At 34.9% G+C, this 22,592-nt stretch overlaps 1 protein-coding gene across 1 annotated transcript; it reads right to left on the minus strand.

The window, feature by feature from the left end:
• Positions 1-3,122: 3,122 nt before the first annotated feature.
• CA3 (carbonic anhydrase 3) lies at positions 3,123-21,680 on the minus strand. The gene is made up of 8 exons (XM_003759665.3): positions 21,640-21,680; positions 21,019-21,213; positions 20,157-20,354; positions 13,960-14,078; positions 10,973-11,065; positions 8,648-8,710; positions 5,731-5,886; positions 3,123-4,079 (listed from the first exon to the last, which is right to left on the minus strand). The coding sequence occupies exons 2-8, from the start codon at positions 21,050-21,052 to the stop codon at positions 3,960-3,962; spliced, it is 783 nt and encodes a 260-aa protein (XP_003759713.1). The 5' UTR covers positions 21,053-21,213; positions 21,640-21,680; the 3' UTR covers positions 3,123-3,959.
• Between the last annotated feature and the right edge of the window lie 912 nt (positions 21,681-22,592).

Raw genomic sequence — 22,592 nt, forward strand, 5'->3', positions numbered from 1 at the left:
TTTATACTATTCTATGAGGACACTAAAGTTCTAGTGATATTATACCAACATATTTTCAGAGGAATAAGACCAATTAACTCATGCAAATTTAAGTTGTAAGGAATATGACTTTTTACTGGACCAAGTAGGTTATTTCTTACTCTGAAAAATTGTCAAATGTCCCACTTGCTTTTGCTTTATTCATTCATTCAAAAAGTATTTTTAAATAGCATTTATTAAGTGGCTATTATGTACAGGGCACTGTGCTGGACTCTTAAGGAATACAAAAACAAAACAGACTCCACCCTCAAGAAGTTTACATTTTATTGGAAAAAATATGACTACAGACAAATAAGTTCAAAATAGAAAATGTAAGATAAAGTAATTTGTGGTAGATAAAAAGAATACTAGCCTTTGAAGGATTCAGGAGAATGTAGGGAGTAACATAAGAGCTTGGTTTTAAAGGGTTTTAGGGATCCTCAGAACTGAAATGGGGATGGAGTAGGTTTCATGAATGTAAATAGTCTGTGAAAAAGCATAGAGATGAGAGACAGCATGTTGTGTTATATGTGTGTTATGCTATGATATTATATACATATATTTTATGACATATTATATGTATGTAACAGCATATAGGTCAGCATAACTGAAACACAGACTATGTAAGAACAATTGTAATAGCTATAAATTTAAGTTAGAACTAGATTGGGAAGAGCTTTAAATGTCAGAATGTGTATTTGCCCTACAAGCTATTGGGACTTCTTGTAGTATATATAGTAAGACTTCTGCATAAGAAATATCTACTTAGCAACTATATACAGAATGTTTTGGAGATGAAAAGGAAAACTAAAGGTATGGGGCCTGAAGTACTTGAAGAAAAAAGGAAGGTCTGAATTAGGGTGTTTTTGTAGTTCAGTAGTTTTCAGTCATGTCCAACTCTTTGTAATCCCATTTGGGATTTTCTTGGTAAAAATAATGAATGGATTTGTCATTCCCTTCTCCAGCTCATTTTTACAGATGATGAACTGAGGCAAACTGGGTTAAATGACTGTTAGTAAGTATCTAAGGTCATAGTTGAACTTAGATTTTCCCTATTCTATACTGAGCACTCTATCCACCGTACCATGTAGCTGCAACCTAATCTAGTTACCTTGTCAATTAAGAAAAGGAGATGGATCTAATATAGAGGTGGAGAGAGTCAGTGGAGAGTTGAGGATGATTCCCAATTTGTGAACCTGGTTGACTAGAAGGAGAATAGTTTGTCTAAAGAAATAAGGAAGTGATGAAGAACTAAAGCAGTCAACATTTGGGGTCCACCTTCCAGTTTTAAATCTGTAGTCTGAACTCTAAGGTACTACCACTATAACACCTCTCAGATTGGCTAAAATGACAGGAAAAGATTAAGATAAATGTTGGAAGAGATGTGAGGGAAAAAATGTTGGAAGGGAAAGGACACTAATACATTGTTGGTGGAGTTGTGAACTGATCCAACCATTCTGGAGAGTGATTTGGAATTATGCCCAAAGAGCTAACATACTGTGCATACTCTTTGATCCCAGCTGTATATGTATCCCTGTATCCCAAAGAGATCATTAAAAAAGGAAAAGGATCCACATGTGCAAAAATGTTTGTATCAACCCTTTTTATAATGCCAAGAAACTAGAAACTGAGTCGATGCTCATCATTTGGAGAATGGCTGAATAACTTATGGCATATGAATGTTATGGAATATTTTTGTTCTATTAGAAATGATCAGCAGGGATAATTTCAGAAAGGCCGGGAGAAGCTTCCATGTTAAATGCTAAATGAAGTGAGTAGAACCAAGAGAACATTGTACACAGCAGCAAGAAGAATATGTGATGATCAATTCTGATGAAAGTGGCTCTTTTCAACAATGAGGTGATTCAGGCCAATTCCAATAAGCTTGTGATGGAGGGATCCATTTGCATCCAGAAAAAGGATTTGTGGAACTAAATGTGGATCACAACATAGTATTTTCACCTTTTTTTGTTGTTATTTGCTTGTGTTTTTTCTTTCTCCCTTTTTTCTATTTTGATCTGATTTTTCTTGTGCAGCATGATAAATGTGGAAATATATTTCCAAGAATTACATATGTTTAACCTATATTGACTTATTGCTATCTAGGGGAGGAGGGTGGAGGGAATAGAGGAAGAAAAATTTAGAACACAAGATTTTGCAAGAGTGACTGTTGAAAACTATCTTTGCATGTATTTTGAAAATAAAATGCTATTATAAAAAAAAGTGAAAATAAATAAATATATGATCTGTTGGCACAGTGTAAAAATGCTACACTAACTCTGGAACTTTCTAAATCTATCCCCAGGGTAACAGTAATAAAGCCATGTACCTTTCTTGTTTATAACCTACTCAAAAGGTATTATTTATTTACATGTTATTTCATTTTTATCTTCTTAATAAACTTTGAAACCTATATGCTTTGGAATGCTTGTGTTTACCAAGACTGGCAAATATTCTTTCATAGTAGCATTTATTAGACTTGTATTTAAATATCAAAAGGACTTTCGGCATGTAGCACCTTAATGAAGAAGACAGTCCTTTATATTTACATATCCTCCTTGAAGACAGGCTGAGGCAATTGGGGTAAAGTGACTTGACCAGATTTACCCAGCTAGGAAGTGTTAAGTGTCTGAGGTCATATTTGAACTCAGGTCCTCCCGACTTCAGGGCTGATGCTCTGTCCACTGCACCATCTAGCTACCCCTTGATTTCATTTTTATCTTTGTTACTCCACTCTTAGTGACTACACAGAGTGGATGCTCAACTAAATGCATATGATTGCTTGTTTACAGTCAAAATTTTAAACTCCTTGGAGAAAGCATATGAATAATTGTTTTTTCCACCTTCATTTTTCTAGCACCTAGCACAGTATCTCTGAAGCAGGTATTTAATAAATATCTGTTAAATTGTAGTGAACTGAATTAGGACAAACAACAAAATTCACAAGATAAGGGAGTATTCTGTGTACCTTATTATTAATTATAAAAGATTTAAATGAATTTTCTGGTCTAGATTTTACCTTATTTCATACCTTATTAACCTTTTTTCATACCTTATTAACATTTTTGACCATCCATTAAAAAAGCAGGCAATTGAAACCATCATTTTCGTATATGAGTCTTTATTTGGGTTGGCACTCAGTGACACAATCATACAATCCTGTATGGTGCAATCAGATCAAAGAGGCCAACAGAATCCAGAAGTCTATTATAGTCAGCTGTGTATAAGCATGCAAAGATACAGGTAGGAGAAGGAGTAAAGCTCCATGGCCCTCATGCTGGGCCAGAAAGTCTATATAAAAAATCATTCTGGGATTTACCATTTCTTTGAATAGTTAACTTTGATAATTAAGCTAATGCCAATTAGAATAGCTGCTATTTTTTTCTTCTTCTGATTTATGTATTTTTCTTTTATTTCATTTAAAACTTCAAAACATTGTTACAATTTGTAACAATTTAATTTAATGCTGGCATTTTATGATGATTTGCTCTCCACATGCTGCTATTCTTACATGGTAGATTATTCATTACTTCTGTGAAGACTGAAAACTCATAGTATGAAAACAGTAAAACTGAAAACAAAGTTAAAGGCTGGTAAAAATGTATTTAACCAACCATCAGTTACAACTTCTCTTTTCCTTTTTTTTTCTCCTCTTCTTTAAAGCATTTCTAGATGTGTTACTTTTCATTATTGTTAAAGACAATTGTTATACAAAATCAAACATGAACTTCACCTTTTTTGTCATTTTAAGGTTAGAGTTTGAAAGTTTTAACATTGTTCTCTTAGATGGTGACAATGATTTATGACATTTCTTTGCTCAGTTTTACACTTGGAAAAAGAAAATCTGCTTTGAGTGTAGAGCAGTAATACAAGGTGCGCACTTAACTAAGCATTGATTATGGGATTGATTCCCTTGCTTTCCAACCATTTCAAAGATAGCCCTACTTGAAGGAGGCTCTCACAATTCTGCCCTTTTGAGGCTGAGGAGGGCGCCAGTTATCCACCATGGGCACAGGAGGCTCATTCTCAGCACTGAAGAAAAGACTTCGCAACTTGGCCATCTGTAAGAGTTCATACATTCAATGTTAACATGGTCTGTAACCTACTTTTGCTACACTTCATGAAACAGGGAATTAGGAAACTAGATATTTCAAGAATCTCTCTCCCTCTCCTTCTGTCCCTCCTCTCCCCCTCTCCTCTTCTCTTTCCTCTCTGTCTTTCTCTGTCTATTTCTCCCTTCTTCTCTTCTATCTCTCTTCTCTCTCCTCTTTCATCTCTCTCTCTCTCTCTCTCTCTCTCTCTCTCTCTCTCTCTCTCTCTCTCCATAAATACATAAAGAATTTTTTCTTGAATGATCACCATCTTGGCCCAACCCTCTGCTTCACTATAATAGAAGATAAACATTGACTACTGCCAAAATGTATTTCCCTCTGATTTATCTACTTATTTGTAACTGTATCAGGATTTCATGAGAAGCACAAATATACATAGTTAGTGATGGCATTTTTGATAATTAATGATAGTAGGATAGATGGAAAATGTCAATCACATCTAGAGAAAGAACTATGGACACTGAATGTGAATTGAAGCATAATATTTTCACCTTTTTATTGTTCTTTTCTTTCTCATGATTTTTTTTCCTTTAAGTATGATTTTTCTTGTACAACATGACAAATACAGAAACATGTTTAAATGAATTGCATGTGTTAAGCTATATCAAATTGCTTATTGTCTTGGGGAAGAGGAGATAAAAGAGGGAGAAATTTTTGAAACACAAAGTTTTACAAAAATGAATGTTGAAAACTATCTTTACATATATTTGGGAAAATAAAATACTATTGAGTACAGAAAAGAAAATACACAAAACATTTAGCACAAAAAATGATGGGATAATATTTCTATTTTCATCATCTTCTTCCTATTGTAGTATCTTACAACTAAAAGAGCCCTCTGAAGTTCTCATCTAATTCTAGGCAAATTAAGCACCCCATCTTCAACATTCTTGACAAGTGTAGATTGATTCATTCAATCTCTACCTAAAACCCTTCAGTGTCAAAGAATTTATAACTTCCCAAACAAGTTTTACCTACTGGGCCACAGCAAAAAGAGTCTAAATCCTCTTAGATATGAGAGCCCTTCATATTCTTAATGTCAGCTCTCACATTACTCTTAACATGCCTCTTTTCTGAATGAAATATACCCCCTTCTTTCTAATGTTCCTCATATGATGTGTTTTCAAATACCCTCATCCACTATGATTGTCTTCCTCTAGAACAGGATATATCTACTTTGACAATGACCTTCCCAAAATGTAGTGCCCAAAACTGAGAAGAATGCTTCAGATAGAGTCTGGAAAGAAGAATGCAGATAGACTCTCACTTCCCTTATTCTGGGCAGTAGGATTTTTGTCAGTGTAAACACCCTGAAATAGCAGTAATACACTCTATTCTCCTGGAGGCCTCTGATTGTGAACGATAGGGTTTGTCTAGCATTTTCTATAGCATCCCCAAAGCTTAGCAAATGATTAGCACTTAATAAATAGTTTTTCCTTCTTTCTTTCTCGCTCTTTGATTCATTCAAACTGATTGAAGGTGACTAACTGGGTCAAAATACTGATTCGTTAGTCATCCAGCTTTTGTGAAACAAGATCACCAAGAAATTGTAAGCAAAAAATGTAACATTCTTTAAAATTCTTGTTAGATAGTTGTTTACCTGGTCAGAGCTCACAGTTATTGGTTCCTTCAGAAGAAGCCAGACGATGCACTCCTCACAAGGTGGAGTGGTGAAGGAGCCGTGGTAAGTCCAATAATCCCGACAAGCAGGGAAAAGACAGGATGGGTCAAAGCGTGTGAAAGGAGCATCTTTGCCCTAAAAGAGATTCAATAAAACAGGCCAAGTATAAATGTACATCTTCATATCAAAATACAGTCATCTATTTAGGACACTGATTTCAAACCATGAGCAAATCTTCTTCAAAATTTCAAAGAAATTAAATTTTAAGAGATAGAAGCACTTTCATAAAATTACCACTTGCTCTGAATATATCATTTTTAAAAGCAAAAGATTCTCCTTTTAGATCCAAAATACAGTTTTACTAACAATTCTGTAATTGATTCAAAAAGCATTTATTAAACATCATCTGTGAAGACCACCATGCTCTAGGTAGTAGGGGAAACTGTAAAATTTAAATAAGGCACATGGAGCTTTTAGTCTAGAAAGTGAGAAAGAATCAGATAATTTAAAAAACCCAATATTATCATTATCATTAGGTCATTTGAAATTGCAGTACCAAGTTCTTGTTGAGGTTGAAAGGGGAATTTTAAGTCAGTGGATTAGAGAAGATTTAGTTGAAATGAAGCCATTTCACTTAGACTCAAGAAGATAGATAAAAATTCAATAAACATGGAAGGTTAGAGAGGATATTCTAGGTACAGAATCAGTAAAGATACAGAGATGGGAGTACATAAGGCATGGGGAGCAGAGGAATCTGGTAAGATTCACCAAACTCAGGAGTACCTTAATGTCAGGCAGAAATCTGTTCTGCAAGAAACAGGTAGCTCTGGTGTTTTATGAGCAGTTTATAGCTGCATATGAGTGTGTGTGTGTGTGTGTGTGTCTGTGTGTGTGTATATATACACACACACAGACACACATACACATATACATATATATATATATACAGACACACATACACATATACATATATATATATATATGTACATAAAGTACTAACAGTAGTATAAAGGTTAGGTTAATAGGAGAAGAGAAAGTGGAGGCACCAAAAACTGTTAAGAAGCTATTTTAATCGTCCAGAAAGGAGAATGGAGTCTTAGGATGGCATGGCATAGAGATGAGGAAGGAAATTAAAGAAATATTGTAGAGTGTAGCAACTTAGATATACAAAGTATATGTGAAAAGAGAACCTCAAGGTTTTGAACATAGGAGAAAGAGTAAATGTTGATTCTACCATCAAAATAAAACTAGAAAGATCAGATTTAGGGGGAAAGCTGATAAGTATTGCTTTATACATGGTAAATTTGATGTGCCAGTTAGAATGTCTAAATATAGTAGTCTTGTAAGTAGAGATATGGACTTGGAACTCAAAAATCTAGTCCAATCTTGAAATAAAGAATTAGGAGTCATATTTGCATAAAAGTGATGGTTGAAGTACACTGATTGTTGCTTAAAGAGATAATGCAGAATTTGAAGAGAATATTGGCAGAGCATGACATGGGGAACATTCACATTGAGATATCTGGAAAATAAGAAATGATCAAAGAAAACAGAAAGGGAGCAATACTAGGTAGGATGAGAGCCAAGAGATTGTTTCTCTGAAGCTAAGAATAAAGAGAACCAACTGTTTTTCAATTTTCATAGTAAAAGGTGGAAAAGAGCATAAAAGATCACTGGATTTATGTTTTTTTAAATAATAGTTATTACCTTTGAGAGAAAGAATGGTGCTGGGAGGGGTGAAAATAGTTTGCAGAGGTCTAAGGAGAGAATAAATAGGACGGAAGTGGAAGCATCCAGTAAAAGCAAATTTTTTCAAGTAATTTGGCAATGAAAGTGAGGAAGGAATATGAGAGTAGCTGGAAGGAGCAGAAAAGTCAAGTGAAGGATCAATAGTAGTAGTAGTAGCAGCAGCAGCAACAGCAGCAGCAGTAATAGTAGTAATAATAGAAGTATAGTAATAGCAGCAGCAGTATAGTAGTAGATGAAGAAGGAGGAGGAGGAAGAAAAGGAGGAAGAGTACTTGAGAATAAATTTCAGTATAATTCTCCAGCTACATTTTTTTAAGCTGAAAGATATTTGAGGGGCATGTTGATAAGCAGATAATTATGATTCCATATCTACACAAATATTTTTAAAAGTTGGATTTGGACATTAAACACCACTTCCCATAATAAATCATATTGACTTATTTCTAGCCAAAATGTTTATTTTCCTGAACATATAGCTAACATTTAACCAGGATTTTGATAGCCCAAATTTTAGGAATCTCTGCACTAATTATATTGGTATTATTTTATAATGCATTCACTGTAAGATTTCTAATAGAAATACATATTATTCTATTTAGATATATTTAATCTCTATAATAAAATTATTTATGAAAATGCTCCAAAATAGAATTCAAAATTATCTTTTAAAATTAAAAATGCCTATTGATCAAATTTATAGAATATAAACTTGAGAAGGATTGTTTCATTTTGTTTATTTTCTGTCCTCAATATATACGTGATACAATGCCTAGTACATATAAGCATTAGCTGGATGTTTGAATTAAATTAGCTTGATGATTGAAGATATATATATATATATATATATATATATATATATATATATATATATATTCTTGATACTTCCTCAGACAAAGAAATAGATTTGAAGGAACTTTGGAAATGTATTTTTTTTTTTTTTTTTTTTGCTGAGGCAATTGGGGTTAAGTGACTAGCCCAGGGTCACACAGCCAGGAATTGTTAAGTGTTTGAGACTAGATTTGAATTCATATCTTCCTGACTTCAGGGCATGTGCTCTATCCACTGTGCCACCTAGCTGCCCTGAAATGTATTTTTAAAACTGGAAATTACATCATATTCAAAGGAGAGAGCTTTTTTTTTTTTTTTACCTTAGTCTTAATTTTATCCAGTGCATCAAGAAATAGCTGAAATTCCCCTTTCTCCCGTCCTATCTGTAATACAAAAAGAAAAACAAAAAAACAACAAATCAATTGTTATAGAATTCCATTGTCTGACAAAGCTGAACTTGATAGAGCTTTTTGTTCATAAATGAAATGTAACTCTCCAGTTTCCACTATGATTTTAGATTATATGGTTTTTTAATCTAAATTTGAACTCCAAGTCTTAAAAATGCAGCAGTCACAAATTATAGGTCTTTTTGCTGTATACTTTGGGCTTCTGTCCAGGTCTGTTCCATGGTAGGGAATTAACAGACTCAAATATGAAAAGACTTTAGCAGTAGTGTGATAAACTATGGTCAGGTTATATCTATGCTATCCTATACATATTTTATCTTTCTCAGATACTTCTCAATGATATTTGGGCAAATATGATGGCTATTTATCTTTTTCTAACAACTCCCTAGAGACATTCAATCAAAGCATACAAAATTATCATGAAGAATTATACAACTTTAATATCTACTAGGGCATTACTAGTGTATAGCTGATATTTGTGTAATGTTTTGAGATTTACAAAGCACTCAAAATATGTTTCATTTAATCCTCATATTGACTCTGTGGGGTGGATATTACAAATATTGTTGACTCAATTTTTAACTGTGAATACAGATTCAGATAAGTTAAGCTATTTATTTAAAGTCATAGAGCTAGTAAGTAATAAAATCCGAATTTGAACCCAGGATTCTCCTAACTTAAAGTCTGGCATTTGTTCTACTACACAAGCTGAATTATCATGTCCACCAAATTCTATTAAATACTCTTATAATTCATTGCAAATATTCTTATAACAAGGGGGATTGTAATGAAGCAAATAGAGTACTAGGCTTGAAGCCTTAATGTTCTGGAGTCAGTTTAAATCAATTTGGGAAAGCTAATGGTAAAATCTGTGGGTTAAGCATTTACACCCAAACTAAAGATGTTATAAAATCAGGGTTTTATTTATTGTTTTGTTGATTGTTTATACTAAAGAAAGCTATGCAGAGAAAGTATTAATACAAATTAAACCAGAAAGTGTTTGGGGGGTTTGCCCCACCCTCTATTGATCCTATTGTTAAATATTCACCAGCTCATCTTTGGCTTGCAATCAGGGTCAACTGGAATCAGATAGCTCTTCTGACCTTTAGCTCTGCAAGCCTTGGACAAACCACTTAACCTCTTTGCCATAGGCAATTCCTAAGGACTTATCTACTATATCCTAGAGAAAGTCTAATGTTGAGGAAGGGAGTCTCACACTAGGAATTTTCAACAGTAAAGAAATCACAGATTGTTCACACATTCAAATCCTCCTGAAAACAACTCTTTTTAACTAACTGACTAACATGGTACTTATATCCTGTTTCAGAGCTGATGCTTCCCATGCTACAGTCCCTTCCTAATAACGTGCATTTCATTCTCTCATTGGCAGACTTAACAAAATCATAACAAAGTAGCTCCTTAATAATGTAATAGTTTTGTCATCCTGTGTCTAGCATTAAAAATTAACTTCTGAATTTACAGCACATAACAAATTTGGTCATTCAACAAGAAAAAAAGAAGCAAGATTTTCACCTCTGGTTTAAACTCTGGATCTTGTTACTACTACATTCATGTGAGAATGACACTTAAGTACTCATTAAACCAGGGTTGGCTCAACAACACAAGCATTCCGTGTGGTTATCTTGGCATGGTCTAATGTGCATGGTGGCTAGACTGGGCTGAGTGAATTGCAAGCCAGAGATTAGAGATCAAAGTGTTGATCTTTCAGTTTTTAGGGAAACTAATGGAGTACAAGAGGGTCCAGGGAGTAAATGTCTCTAATGTCCCTGAATACCAATACTTATACACAACACACAAACAGATGCCTTGCAACTAAGAAGTGGTGTGCCATGGGACAAGCAAATTTTTGCAAACAGAAAACAAAACAAAACAAAACACTTCTTGGCCTGACCTTGATTGACTTAATTTGATTCACAGTTTTATACATTACCCTCTGTTTCTATTCTTCTTTGTACATGGAACTGTTCAGGATTTGGGTGTTTAAAAGTGAAAGGTTTTTGTTGTTGTTGTTTTGTTTTGTTTTTTTAAATTTAAAAATAACTTGATATATGGGGTGAATACTGAATTGAAGCAGGAAAAAAACTTTGGGAGTTCCTATTTCCTCCTTTGCAGAAGGAAACACTGTGGCAGCTCTCCAAAGGGCAAAGACAATTCACTGACTGATAAGACACTAAACTTAAAAAAAAAAAAAATATATATGGTTACTGTTTACCAGACCTTCAGAAAAATGCCCACAACAGCAATTCCATCAGGTTGTTTCAGAGCTTCTCCAAAAGTGCCATATTTGGGATTCCAGTGAACCATGTGAAGCTGAAACCATACAATAAAAATATGTAACAAATAAGCAAGAATAAGAACGTACAGCAACCAAGTACAAACTACTCCATCAAACATGTATACAGATCTACCAATATTTGGCCCTCTAAACCAAGAAATACTTCCTTAGCTTTGTGACTGGGGATACATTTCTTAAGTTTTTGGATCTCCAGATTCCTAATCTACAAAATGAGACTTGCCTCTAAAATTTCTTCCAATTGTAAATCAATACATTTTGAATAATGTAAAATAGTTCTTCCTTCTACCTCATCTAAGAGTGAAAAGTACATAGGAAGAGGACTGGAAAGGGGGGAGGGTTTCATGAGAATTTAAATTACTTAAAATTATAACAAATAGATTTTGAATGAAAAATTTTATATTTATATTTATAATTGCACAATGGCAAGTAAAAATGACATTTCTTGAGGAATCAAATCCTAAAAACACAGTTTGTGTGATGGGTTTTGATTGCTTTCGAAATTACTCATGAATATATGCATAAGCATACCTATTATAAGGATATATGAATGTCCATGAACTCTGTAGAGGAATAAAGACATGTGCCTATAATGTTGAATATCCAATTGAATCTAATCAAACATTTTTAAGTTACCTCCAAAAAAAAAAAAATTACTTCATTGCTCTTATCAACTTAGAGTTGTATAAAGAACTTAAAAAAAAAAAGAATATCTAAGACTATGAAATTAAAAGTGATAATTAGGAGTGGAAAAATGAGGAGGGAAACTATCTTTAGCTTTTCAAATATGACAATTTTCAGCCTAAAGGAATTCAGTAATTATAGTTTTGAGAAAAAGAGGACTTAGTGGCAAAGCAATTAAATTCATGGTCATTTTAATTTGAACACTAGATTCAAAATACATGAAAAGTTTCCTATGGAATTCTACATAGAATGAAAGGCCCATGGTATTCTACAGTGGTTAAATTTATTATTTCTTAATGTAAAATACCTTACTGTTTGGTAGAAATATTTTGCCTTAGATTAATTATGAACATAATGACATAAAAATTTTATGTGCAGAAAAAGATAAAATCACATATTATGTCAAAATCTGAAGTCAATAAATTGGCTTATCCTCCCTTCAAATTGGGAATAGTGGTACAATACACTCATGTGAAATTCATGTATTTTTGAAGAAAATATTGAAGGGAAAAAAAACAAACAAACCTTTATTCAGTACATTTCCCACATGCCCTTAATTGAAGCTTGATCTAATCTTAGTTTTACCAATAAGAGAAGAAAATTTACTACAACCCTTTTAGAGTTAAAGTCCTCTAAGCTTTGTCTTGGCTTTTGGATTTTTGTCAGCTCTGCTTGCATTACTATCTTGCTTAATTGGTCCTAGGAAGAGTTTGTTGCCAGGAGTTTCCTTCTTCACTAGCAATATTCATGACTTCTTATCACCTCCTTTGTACCTTCTTTATCTCCTAACTTATAGAAACTTATCTTTCTGATCCATAGAATTAGTAAAAGAGAAAAATCAAAGAAATGTCAGTTGCATTTACATCAGTATGCAAAATCATATAGCTCATTTCTCAAGCCATAAAATATTTCTATTTACCCTAATGAATAAATTAGTTGGGTGTAGTATAAAATGGCATTTATATTAATTTGTTTCTATAACAACCATTCTTTCTCACTTTCTCTCTGTCTCTGTCTGTCCCTGTCTCTCTCTGTCTCTCTCTCTCATATTAAGGAACTTTATTACTTTTTCAGTTATAAACACAAACAATATCACAAAATATGTTTTATAAAAATATTTATAATATTAGTTTAGAAATAGAATAACAAACTGGTTTCACTGTAGTCGCTCTTTTCTTTTCTTTTTTTTTTCCTTTTTAGGTTTTTCTCTCTTTTTGTCAGACTTCTACCTTTCCCTTCAGTGTATCTAGTGCCTGTCTGCATTTTGGCAGCCTGGTTCAGGTTTGCCCTCTCTAAATATTAGCCTTCTCTTAGTCAGCATCTTCAGCTATTCTTAATTACAATTTATTTGATATACTGGCTTCTTGAAGGGTGTGACATTTCCTTTTCCTGATCATTTTATAGATGAACAAACAGGGTTAAATGACTTGTCCAGGATCACACATTTCATAAATGTTTTAGACTAAATTTGAACTCAGGTTCTGACTGCAGGGTGGGCATTCTATTCACTGTGCCACCTCACTACCCTCAATAAAAAAGTAGCATGATATAATGGAAAGAGCACCAAATCAGAAGACCTGAGTTCAAATCTCATTTCTGGTACTACCTATGTGACCTTGACCTTCAGTTTCCTCATGTATAAAATGAGGAGGTATTTAAGATCCTTTTCAGTTTTAGATCTATGATATTAGTATAATGCAGTGACAAAAACCACAAAGATGAATCAGGAGATCTGGATTCTAGACCTAATTTTGCCACTAATAAGCATTTATTAAGTGGTTTATTCCAGGGCCCATGCTAAAAATCTTCCCTCAAGACATTTACATTCTAATTCTAGTAGGATATCTAGGATTCTAAGCAGCAAGGGGGCAAAATGAATAGAGTGCTGAGCTGAAATCACGAAAACTCCTCTTCCTAAATTCAAATCTGGCCTCAGACCCTTATTAATTGTATGATCTTGGACAAGTCACTTAAATCTATTTGCCTCAGTTTCCTTATCTGTAAAATGAGCTGGAGAAGGAAATGGCAAACCACTCCAGTGTCTTTGCCAAGAAAACCCAAAAGGTATCAGAGAGTTGGACACTGAAATGACTGAACAAATTTGACTGAACAAACAAACAAAACAATTTGGGAGTAAGGAATCTCAGTCCTCTGACTCCCTTTCTTCATATATAAAAGGACTTAATCTCTAAGTTATATCTGGGAGAGACTTAAAGGTAATTCCTACCTCAGCAGCATATTTCACTCCATCCACAGTATGCTCTGAGCCATGATCATCAGATGAGCCCCAGTGAAGGTGAAATTGGCGGAGTCGATAGGGTGCAGAGAGTGGTCCCCCTCTCAGCACTGAAAAGATAACTTGGGTTAATACTGAATTCAGTACACCTTTACCAGCTTTCTCCTAAGAAAGTATTTCTGCATTTTTAGACCTGATTCAGAAACAGAGCCCAGTAGGTCCAAGAATCCTGTGGCTCCATAACCCCAAAGCCTAGTCAAATTCCAATATGTGGTACCTATTGAAAGACTGGTCTTATTTTCTTTCTCAAATTACAACAATGCACAATATTCATGAGGTGTTATTTTTCCTCCTTCCTCCATCCTCTCCCCTAGCAGCACTTATTTTTACATAGGGAAAAGTAAGTCCCTCTTCTGATAGCCCAATGCTATTTTCCTAACCTTATTTTCCAAATTCCTCTTTATATCTTGCCAAGGATTTGATTGAAGGACATCTTCCACAGTGTCATAGAATGCTAGGGACCCTTTTGATATCTCACATAGACTCTGAAAATATTTTCCTCAGAGTCCTAAGATATTACAGCTTGTTTACTGGTGAAGAGAATGAGTTATGTAAGATAGTTGAAAATAATACTATCTACAACAGCATTTCAGAACTATAAAATTACGCATGAGAACATGAATTAACAAACATTCCTTAAGCACTTCCATGCCAGGCATTGTCTTGCATGCTGAAAAAAAAAAAAAAAAAAGGACAAAGATAAAACAGTCCCTACCCACAAGAAACTTAGAATCTATCTGAAGGAAACAATATTGTACATATATAGGTTTGTGCAAAACAGATACATATAACAGTTGCAGCTCTAAAGTAATGAATTTAATTCTGTAATTCATGACTAGAAGAATTACCTCTAGTCACTTCTCCTGTGTACACAGTAACATAATATCCCTTCCCACAGATAGATGAAAAAATGTACTTTGTCTTTTATAAGGATAGATTTAATTCTTACGTTTTAATTTCAAAGTATTAATTCTTTCCTCTAGATAAGGCATTCATAAAGTCATTTTCCTTAGATTAAAATATTAAAAATATTTTAAAAATTAATCCCTTTTGTGCCAAGAAATTTCAAGACAATATTTAATGTATGTCATCATAGTTGTAAAAAAAAAATCCTACAAAAGTAGCTGTAGAGTACTAAATTTATATGTTTTATATATATATATATATATATATATATATATATATATATACTAAGTTATTATCTACAGAATAAAATACAAAATAATGAGCCTGACATTCCAGTCCTTCACAATCTGGCTCCTACCTACCTCCTCTGCCAACCTTATTCTATATTATTCTATAATATACTCTATATTCAAGCCCAACTGAACAGATCTATTCCTTGATTTTGTTTTGCTCTCCATCTCTGTGTTTCTGTCCATGGTCTATTCCTGCCTAGAACAGACATTGCTCATCTCTGCCCCTTGAAATCCCTCCCTTCTTTCAAGGTACAGAACAAGTGTTAGCTTGAAGCCTTTCTTCATCTGCTTCTCCCTTTCTCTATGACCTTTCCCTCTCAGGTCTCTCAAACCATCTTCACCTTTCCTATGCATGCATCTTACATTATAGTTTTTTCATGTACAAATTTTACCCCTTCTACTAAACTGTATGTACTCTCCTTGAGAGTAGAAAAATGTTGTATTTCATATTTGCATCTTTAGTGGCTAGAGAATAACTGAAAGCTCATAAGTGCTTATGAAATCTAACTGAGTCAGTAATCTGCATACTAAGACCTGCTTGGAGATTTACACGTGCTCAGCTCTATTACAGAGTGACAAGGTGTGGGAATGGGACTGTGGTTTCATTGATATAGAGAATTTTAGATAAGAAAGCTCCCTCTACCAAAGCAGATCTGCATCTTTTCTTCAAATATGAGTCTTAGAACAGTATTTTAGTACACTGAAATGTTCAGTGACTAGCTCAGGGTCACATAGGCAATATATGTAAAAAGCAGGGTTTGAATTCAACTTCTCCCAGCTCTGAAGATAGCTTTCTAACCATTGCACCACACTGCTTTTTAAAGAAGGATGAACTGTACCATGGAAAAATTGATTTTATCAGTTCTGATTATCAGCTGATATCAGCTTTATCAGAAGCTAAAGACTGAATCACAAAAGGAAAAGCAGGTTATTATTCAGTAAAAATATTGGTTGACCCAAAACAACTCAATACTCAAATGTTATGAGTTCAGGAAAGTAGATTCAACCATTATAAGGGACGTTGGTTCGTTGTGGGAATACTGTCTCAGAAAAGAATACACAGCCAGGATAGTCAGATAGTAATAGCTTTCTGATGTAAATCAAAGAAGTGTGTGTGTTTTATTAAGTGGATAAAGCTACAGGTCAATATTTGGATTCCATTTGTCATCTGCTTGAGTCTGGAAAAAACTCATCAATGTGAACTTAGAGGCTATGAGGCTGTGATGAGTAAGTATTAAGTAGGTGTAAAAATATCATCTGAAAGAATGTGGGGAGAGGAAGCTCCATCATTAACATTTTCCCACAGCAATTAGTATAGTAGAAGACAAGGACAGATTCTACCAAAAATGTAATCTTTGCTATTTCTTGGCATCAATAACATGAAGAAGCATTAGTGTGGCCCTTTCCATTTATACAGCATTCTTGCTTTACAAGAACCCTCTTTTAATAGCAAGTATGATCTACAAAATCAGGTTTCTAAAATTGTCCATCACAAATCTCTCCAAAAAATCCACATTTCTTTGAAATAACCAGTAGTACAGTGTTGTTAGTGATAGAAATTAAAACAATAGCGAACTACTGAAAGAGGGTTTTAGTGCATGTAGCGGATATAATAGGTGAACTTTTGTAATGAATACTAGATAAACCTAAAGCACTAATCTATTTGGAGGGAAAAAGAAAGAAGAAAACAAATGGGAAGTTTGAAGCTTTGTATATATGGAGAAGCAAAAAGCTTTATTCAAACCATTTTGTCTTTGCTGTGAATCCACTAATTGCGATATCCAAATAATAGGTTTAGGGGGAGCATGCTTTTAAAAACAACATATTTTTAAATCTATATTACCCAAAGTGGAGACTGACTTTTCTTTTTGGAAGAAAAAAAAAAAAAAAAGAAAAAGAGAGAAAAAATGGGAGCTGATAATAGAATATGATAGGCAAAATATTTGATGCAATTCCAGGAAAATAAAGTTGGGAACCCAAGAAATATCTGACCAGTGTTGGATACATACTCCTCAATGCTTCTTTCATTTATCTTAATGTGAAGTGGCAAAAAACCCCAAACAAACAAGATTTGGAGCTAAGAGGACTAGATTCAAACCTGTTTTCCGAGTGACATTAGCCAGGCCAGGTTACATTTTTAGACCTCAGCTCCTCACATATAAAATGAACCTATGATGGTTCTCTGCAACGTTCCAACTGTTTTCAGGTTCAGCCTCGGTGAGGGAAATTATCTTTACAATCTCCACCCTCTTCTTATCCATCCTTTTCCCTTTTCTGTTGTTTATCCCTCTAACCTCTTACCTTCCTTACTCTGTACACTTTCAGGTACACTTTTTTTGCACTCCTACTTTCTCTCTGACTTCTTTATCAAACTTGTTCCCAAGAAAGCATTTTATATCAGTTATTTAGACTTGTGAATTAAAGTTAATATGCTACCTCTCTTAGGGGCATTTGTTTTTCCAGCCCTGTTTCTAATAGTGGAATAAAAGAAATAATGCCATTAAAGGAATTTTTGGCATCAGGAAATTGGTGAAGAATATATTTTGGAAGGGAGAGTGTTATTGGTAGATAGCAGGCCTCCTCTTAAACATCCCATGAAGGTAGTTGCAGGCTTAGCTTATGGGTAGGATCATCTTTGGGATAAGGGCACCCTTAACTACATCCATCACTTTTTTACTCATTAAAATGGATTCCTGACATGACGAATTCAAAATAAATATTTCCCCTCTGATTTCCTTAAAATAATAATTTGACTGACATTCATGAAAACTAGGGCCTAGCACAATAAATATAGTCAAAATAAAAGAGAGGAAAACTGCCTCTTTTATTAAGATGCTTATTTGCAGTTATCCCTACTATTATACTGATATGTAAACTAACAATTGTATCCAACTCTACTTTGAATTCTTCCTAAGCAGATAAGAAGAAATCCAAGATTTGAGAAGTTTCCAATAAATTCAATAAATCCAAAATTTAATCGTTTGAGCCTGGATCTGAATAATCTGATTAGCTACCTAAACTTGGCAGTTTGTTTTAAAGAATCAAAAGAATTAGAAGGGATTAAAATCCTTTATTCTTACTCCTCTCCTTTTACAAAGAACAGACTGAGGCCATAAGTGACAGAGTACATAGACTGCTTGGTCTGAAATCAGGAAAACCTGGGTTCAGAGTGTCCTCAGATACCTATTAGCTGTGTGACTCTGGGCAAGTCACTTAACCCTGTTTGCCTCAATTTCCTCAACTGTAAAATGATCTGGAGAAGGAAATGTCAAATCCTTCTAGTATCTTTTCTAAGAAAACTACAAAATGGGGTCATGAAGATTCAGAAACAACTGAAAAATGACTAAACAATTAAACTGAGACCATCGAGATCAAATGATGTGCCAAGGATCACACAGGAATAAATGACAGCCAAGATTCCTCTTCAAATGCCCTGTCTCCAAATTCTCCCTACCCCTGCCACATTAACCACAGTACCACTTTGTTTGCTTTATATGAAGATCCAAGGAAAGTAAGTGAAGAGAAATATAATTTGAAAGTTAACAATATAAATTTGTTCAATATAAGGAATAACCATTCAGAGGTAATTAGAAAGTACTTAACAAACATGAAAGCTACTGTAGCAAGCTAAACAAAAATCATTTCATCTATATGAGTTTGGCCAAAGTAACTCCAACTCCTTAATTTATCTGATTTGCTCTAACTTTTCTATATAAGTACTCTGCAGATTATTAACTTGGATACCTTGATTGTGTAGAAATATTGGTCCAGCTTTGGCACTACACAAATACTTTCAAATACTTTGGATTGATTTTTATAAAAAAGGAAAATTCAATTTAAAAGAACAAAAAACTGAGTTAAGATGAAATAACATTTAAGAAAAATTCTGTCATAGACTTTACATGTAACCTGGGATACAAAAATTGTTCTCTTACTCTGCACTACAACTAAAAATTTTTTTGTTAATTATGATAATGATAAGATAGCTATCATTATGGCTAAATATTCCTTTAACATTACATAAACAACATAAACATTATTGATGTTTGGAATGAATTTAGAAATTGTATTGCATCAGGTAATAGATATAATGGTGATATTATGATTTTCCTTCACCTTATTGACAGCAAAACTAAATCTTTCTCCCAGTCTTCTTATAATTCAGTTATTTGTTTAAAGCTGAAAGATAATATGGGGGACTTTTGATAGAAGATCTTCCAATTTCATACAACGATGTGACTGAAGGTAGAAATTCATGAGAAACCTAGTTTCTCATGAAATTCAGTTTCACACCTAGTAAGTGCAAGAATTTGAGCTATATGCTGACATAAGTCCAATAGTCCCTATTGGGTTTCCAAAAAATATTAGTTGAAATTGATGAAGTACTTAGAAGAGTGTCTGCAACATAATACTTGTTCAATAAATGTTTCCTGACTTACTGATGAAGGAAGCAAACTCAGAGTCACACAATGGGTTGATTCTTTTATGGGGCTTGACACCCTCCTCAGGACCCAAGAGGAATCTATTTTGTCTCCTTTTTGGATTCTTCTTTGCACATACTATTAACCCAGATCTCCTACACAGTTTAGAAGTGACAAAGAAGAGCTATTGTAGGGAGTGACATTATGGCAGCAGTCCTATAGGATTGGGAGAAAATCCAACTGTATATCCTCACATGTTTGTCTTGCCCTAACTAAGCTCCCTTTTAGATAGAGGGATACATCTCAGAAGCACTATGTTTGAACCTGGAAGGTGAGACAATTTTACTTCATTGCATTAACGTTTCCTGGCATCTACACAAGAATTTGCCTCTTTTCACCATTAGATCTACTATATAACAAAGTCGCTTCAGTTCAAACTTACATTGAAAATATATGTATTTTACCTATTGAGAATGGATGCAAAAATTTTTCAAGAACTTAGACTTACTTGATCTATCATAGGTGTCATCAAACACAACTCTGCAAGTTTTTCCATTGTTCAAAATGGTCTTTGCAGAGCCTGGGTCATAAGAGGCAGACCAAGGCTGCAGAGAGGGATCATACTTGATGTCTTTGGTATGCAGTTCAATAGGTGATTGGTTGTCCCCCTTAGCAATTGGGTAAATTTCATGCCAATGATCAGGTCCTAGGGGAAAGAAAAGTTAAAGAAGTTAATCATTGGCATCTCTCTGATGCCATTTGCTAGTAGATGAACTAACAAAACATAGTGATAAGGAAGCTACATGTTTTAAAAGAAATCTTCCAGTAGAATTTGCAAAGAAGGAATCTCATCCCATGTATCTTGTCTCAGGGATAATATAGAAAGCATAAATTAAAATTAAATTTCTATATAACTTTGTTTATAGAAAAAACGACTTGAAGAGGGTGGAAACCAATGTTTTCTATCTTCTGGTAAAGGTTAAGGGGAAGGACTCTTGGTCCTGCCCATAAAATAGAAGCAAAAAGCATCTTATATTTGAATAATGCCTTTACAATTTTCAACAAGAATTCCCTTAAATTGCCTCATTTAAATTTTACAACAACCCTAAGTTATGCTAAGTATCTATATTTTGTAGATGAATCCTTTAAGCTTTCTAGACATGGGCTTTCCCAAGAGCCCCAGCGTCAGGGTCTATCACTGCTGACCAGCAATCATAAACACCTGGGGAAAAAAATCGCACCAATATGGAAAAGATATGGGGTACTCCCAAAGTCTGTCAAAGCTAACTTCCTTCCGAAGGAATGAGCTTAAAAAATATGAAAGGATTCTTTTAGTCTCATCAAACTAAACAATTTATATCTTCACTCACCATTGTGGCTGGCGTAGCCCCACTCCTTGGCCATGGTCTTCTTTCTCAGGACTTACTGCTTCCTAGCCTCTCCTGCAGGACGTCCTTCTGTGTCTGTCTGAGCCTGAGACTTTTATAAGTGCCCGCCAATACCATGTCCCTATTAGACCAGGAGAAGAGGGTGGGGCAGGGGGCTGGATGATAAGGACCCGACTCCTGTTTAGGAGAGAAAGAGGAGGGGTGGGAGGGGAGAATTTCTGACACTTTGACTGATGGCTGGGGTAGGAGGGGGGAAGCATTGATTTAAGCTCTAACCTCTGCCCCCACCCCATGCTCCCTCTGCCTTGGCCCTGCAGCTGGCTCTGTACAGCGGGGGAGGGAGGGGGCTTTAGGAAATCTGCGTTTTCTCCAGCTGCATAGTGCAGAAATGACCTTTTCCAATAACTTCCGCAAGGTGCTGGGCGATGGGGGCTAGGTGGAAGCTAGAAAGTAGAGAAGGTTTAAAAATTCCTTTTTTCTCCTTATCCCTTCCGATCCTCTCCCACGCTCCACCCCCCCACCCCCTCTCTATTTTTTTTTTTTTTTTTGAGAGAGTGAAGGGAATGTGCAGGAGCAAGGATACACTTTTCCATTAGCCCTTACCAGAAGACTAAAAAGAGCGGTCCTTCCAACTCCTGAATCCAAGTCCTAAACTCACAGTCAGGCTAAAGCCTGGATGTCAGCCTCGGGTTCCTTCCCATGAGTTTGTTATTCTCCTTCCCTACGATTTCAGTCTGTGAACAGCTGGCTGGAGGCTTCCTATCCTGCTCCATTGAGCAGAAGAGGGAGGCAAACATAAAAAAGATGGGGAGGAATTGTGAAGACTACTTTGTCAGCCTTATGTCTGAAGGTCCCATTCTGCAGCCATTGCCCTGGAATTAAGACTAGCTCTAGGAAGATTTCTCCATCCTGCGTGTCTTGGAAAGGGCTGTACTAAGTGTGGGAAGGAGCAGGGAGAAGGGTGTGTGAAGATGTTGCGTTGCAAGCCAGCGGGCGTCTGGAGCTGCCAAAGTATTAGTTCCCAACTAGTTTCCCCTTAGTTCTCTGAAGCCAGGGGAGGTCGGGGAAAGAGCAGATACATTTTGGAAGAATACGCGTGCAGCAAGGGCTGCCTCGGATTTATTTAAACTTCTTACTGCCCGCCATGTACTGAGCTAGTCTCTGGCACAAAAGAAAGTGATGAGGCAATCTTGCTCTGCGCTCTGTTTTCTTAACCAAAATTCAAGGTGGACCGTTATCAGGACATGAGCATTGTACTGCATTACCTGTGCTGTATGTATAGAAAAATGAAGTTGAAATTTACAATAAGAGAAGTGAGGAGGATGCAAAATTGAGAGTGTAGATATAGAAAAACTGCAAACATTGATTTCCACATCTTCCTGCGAGTTTTAAAGTCGACACGTGGCAAACAAGGCAACTTTGAAAAAGAAATCTAAGCTTAAATGTATTTGCCTCATAACTGCAAAAGAATTCTTCCTGAGTTTGACATATACTACATATAGTGTATACGTATTTGGAGAATACAAAGGTAAAAAAGGAAATTATATCCCAGAATG

This window comes from Sarcophilus harrisii, chromosome 1, assembly GCF_902635505.1.
Source record: "Sarcophilus harrisii chromosome 1, mSarHar1.11, whole genome shotgun sequence".
Lineage (NCBI taxonomy): Eukaryota > Metazoa > Chordata > Mammalia > Dasyuromorphia > Dasyuridae > Sarcophilus > Sarcophilus harrisii.

Coding starts and splice junctions, on each gene's coding strand:
- CA3 (XM_003759665.3), bottom strand. CDS start 21,052: ATGGCCAAGGAGTGGGGCTACGCCAGCCACAATG. Junction 14,079..20,156: donor TGACACCTATGATAGATCAA/GTAAGTCTAAGT, acceptor TTATCTTTTCAG/TGCTGAGAGGGGGACCACTC. Junction 5,887..8,647: donor TGGATAAAATTAAGACTAAG/GTAAAAAAAAAA, acceptor AATCTCTTTTAG/GGCAAAGATGCTCCTTTCAC.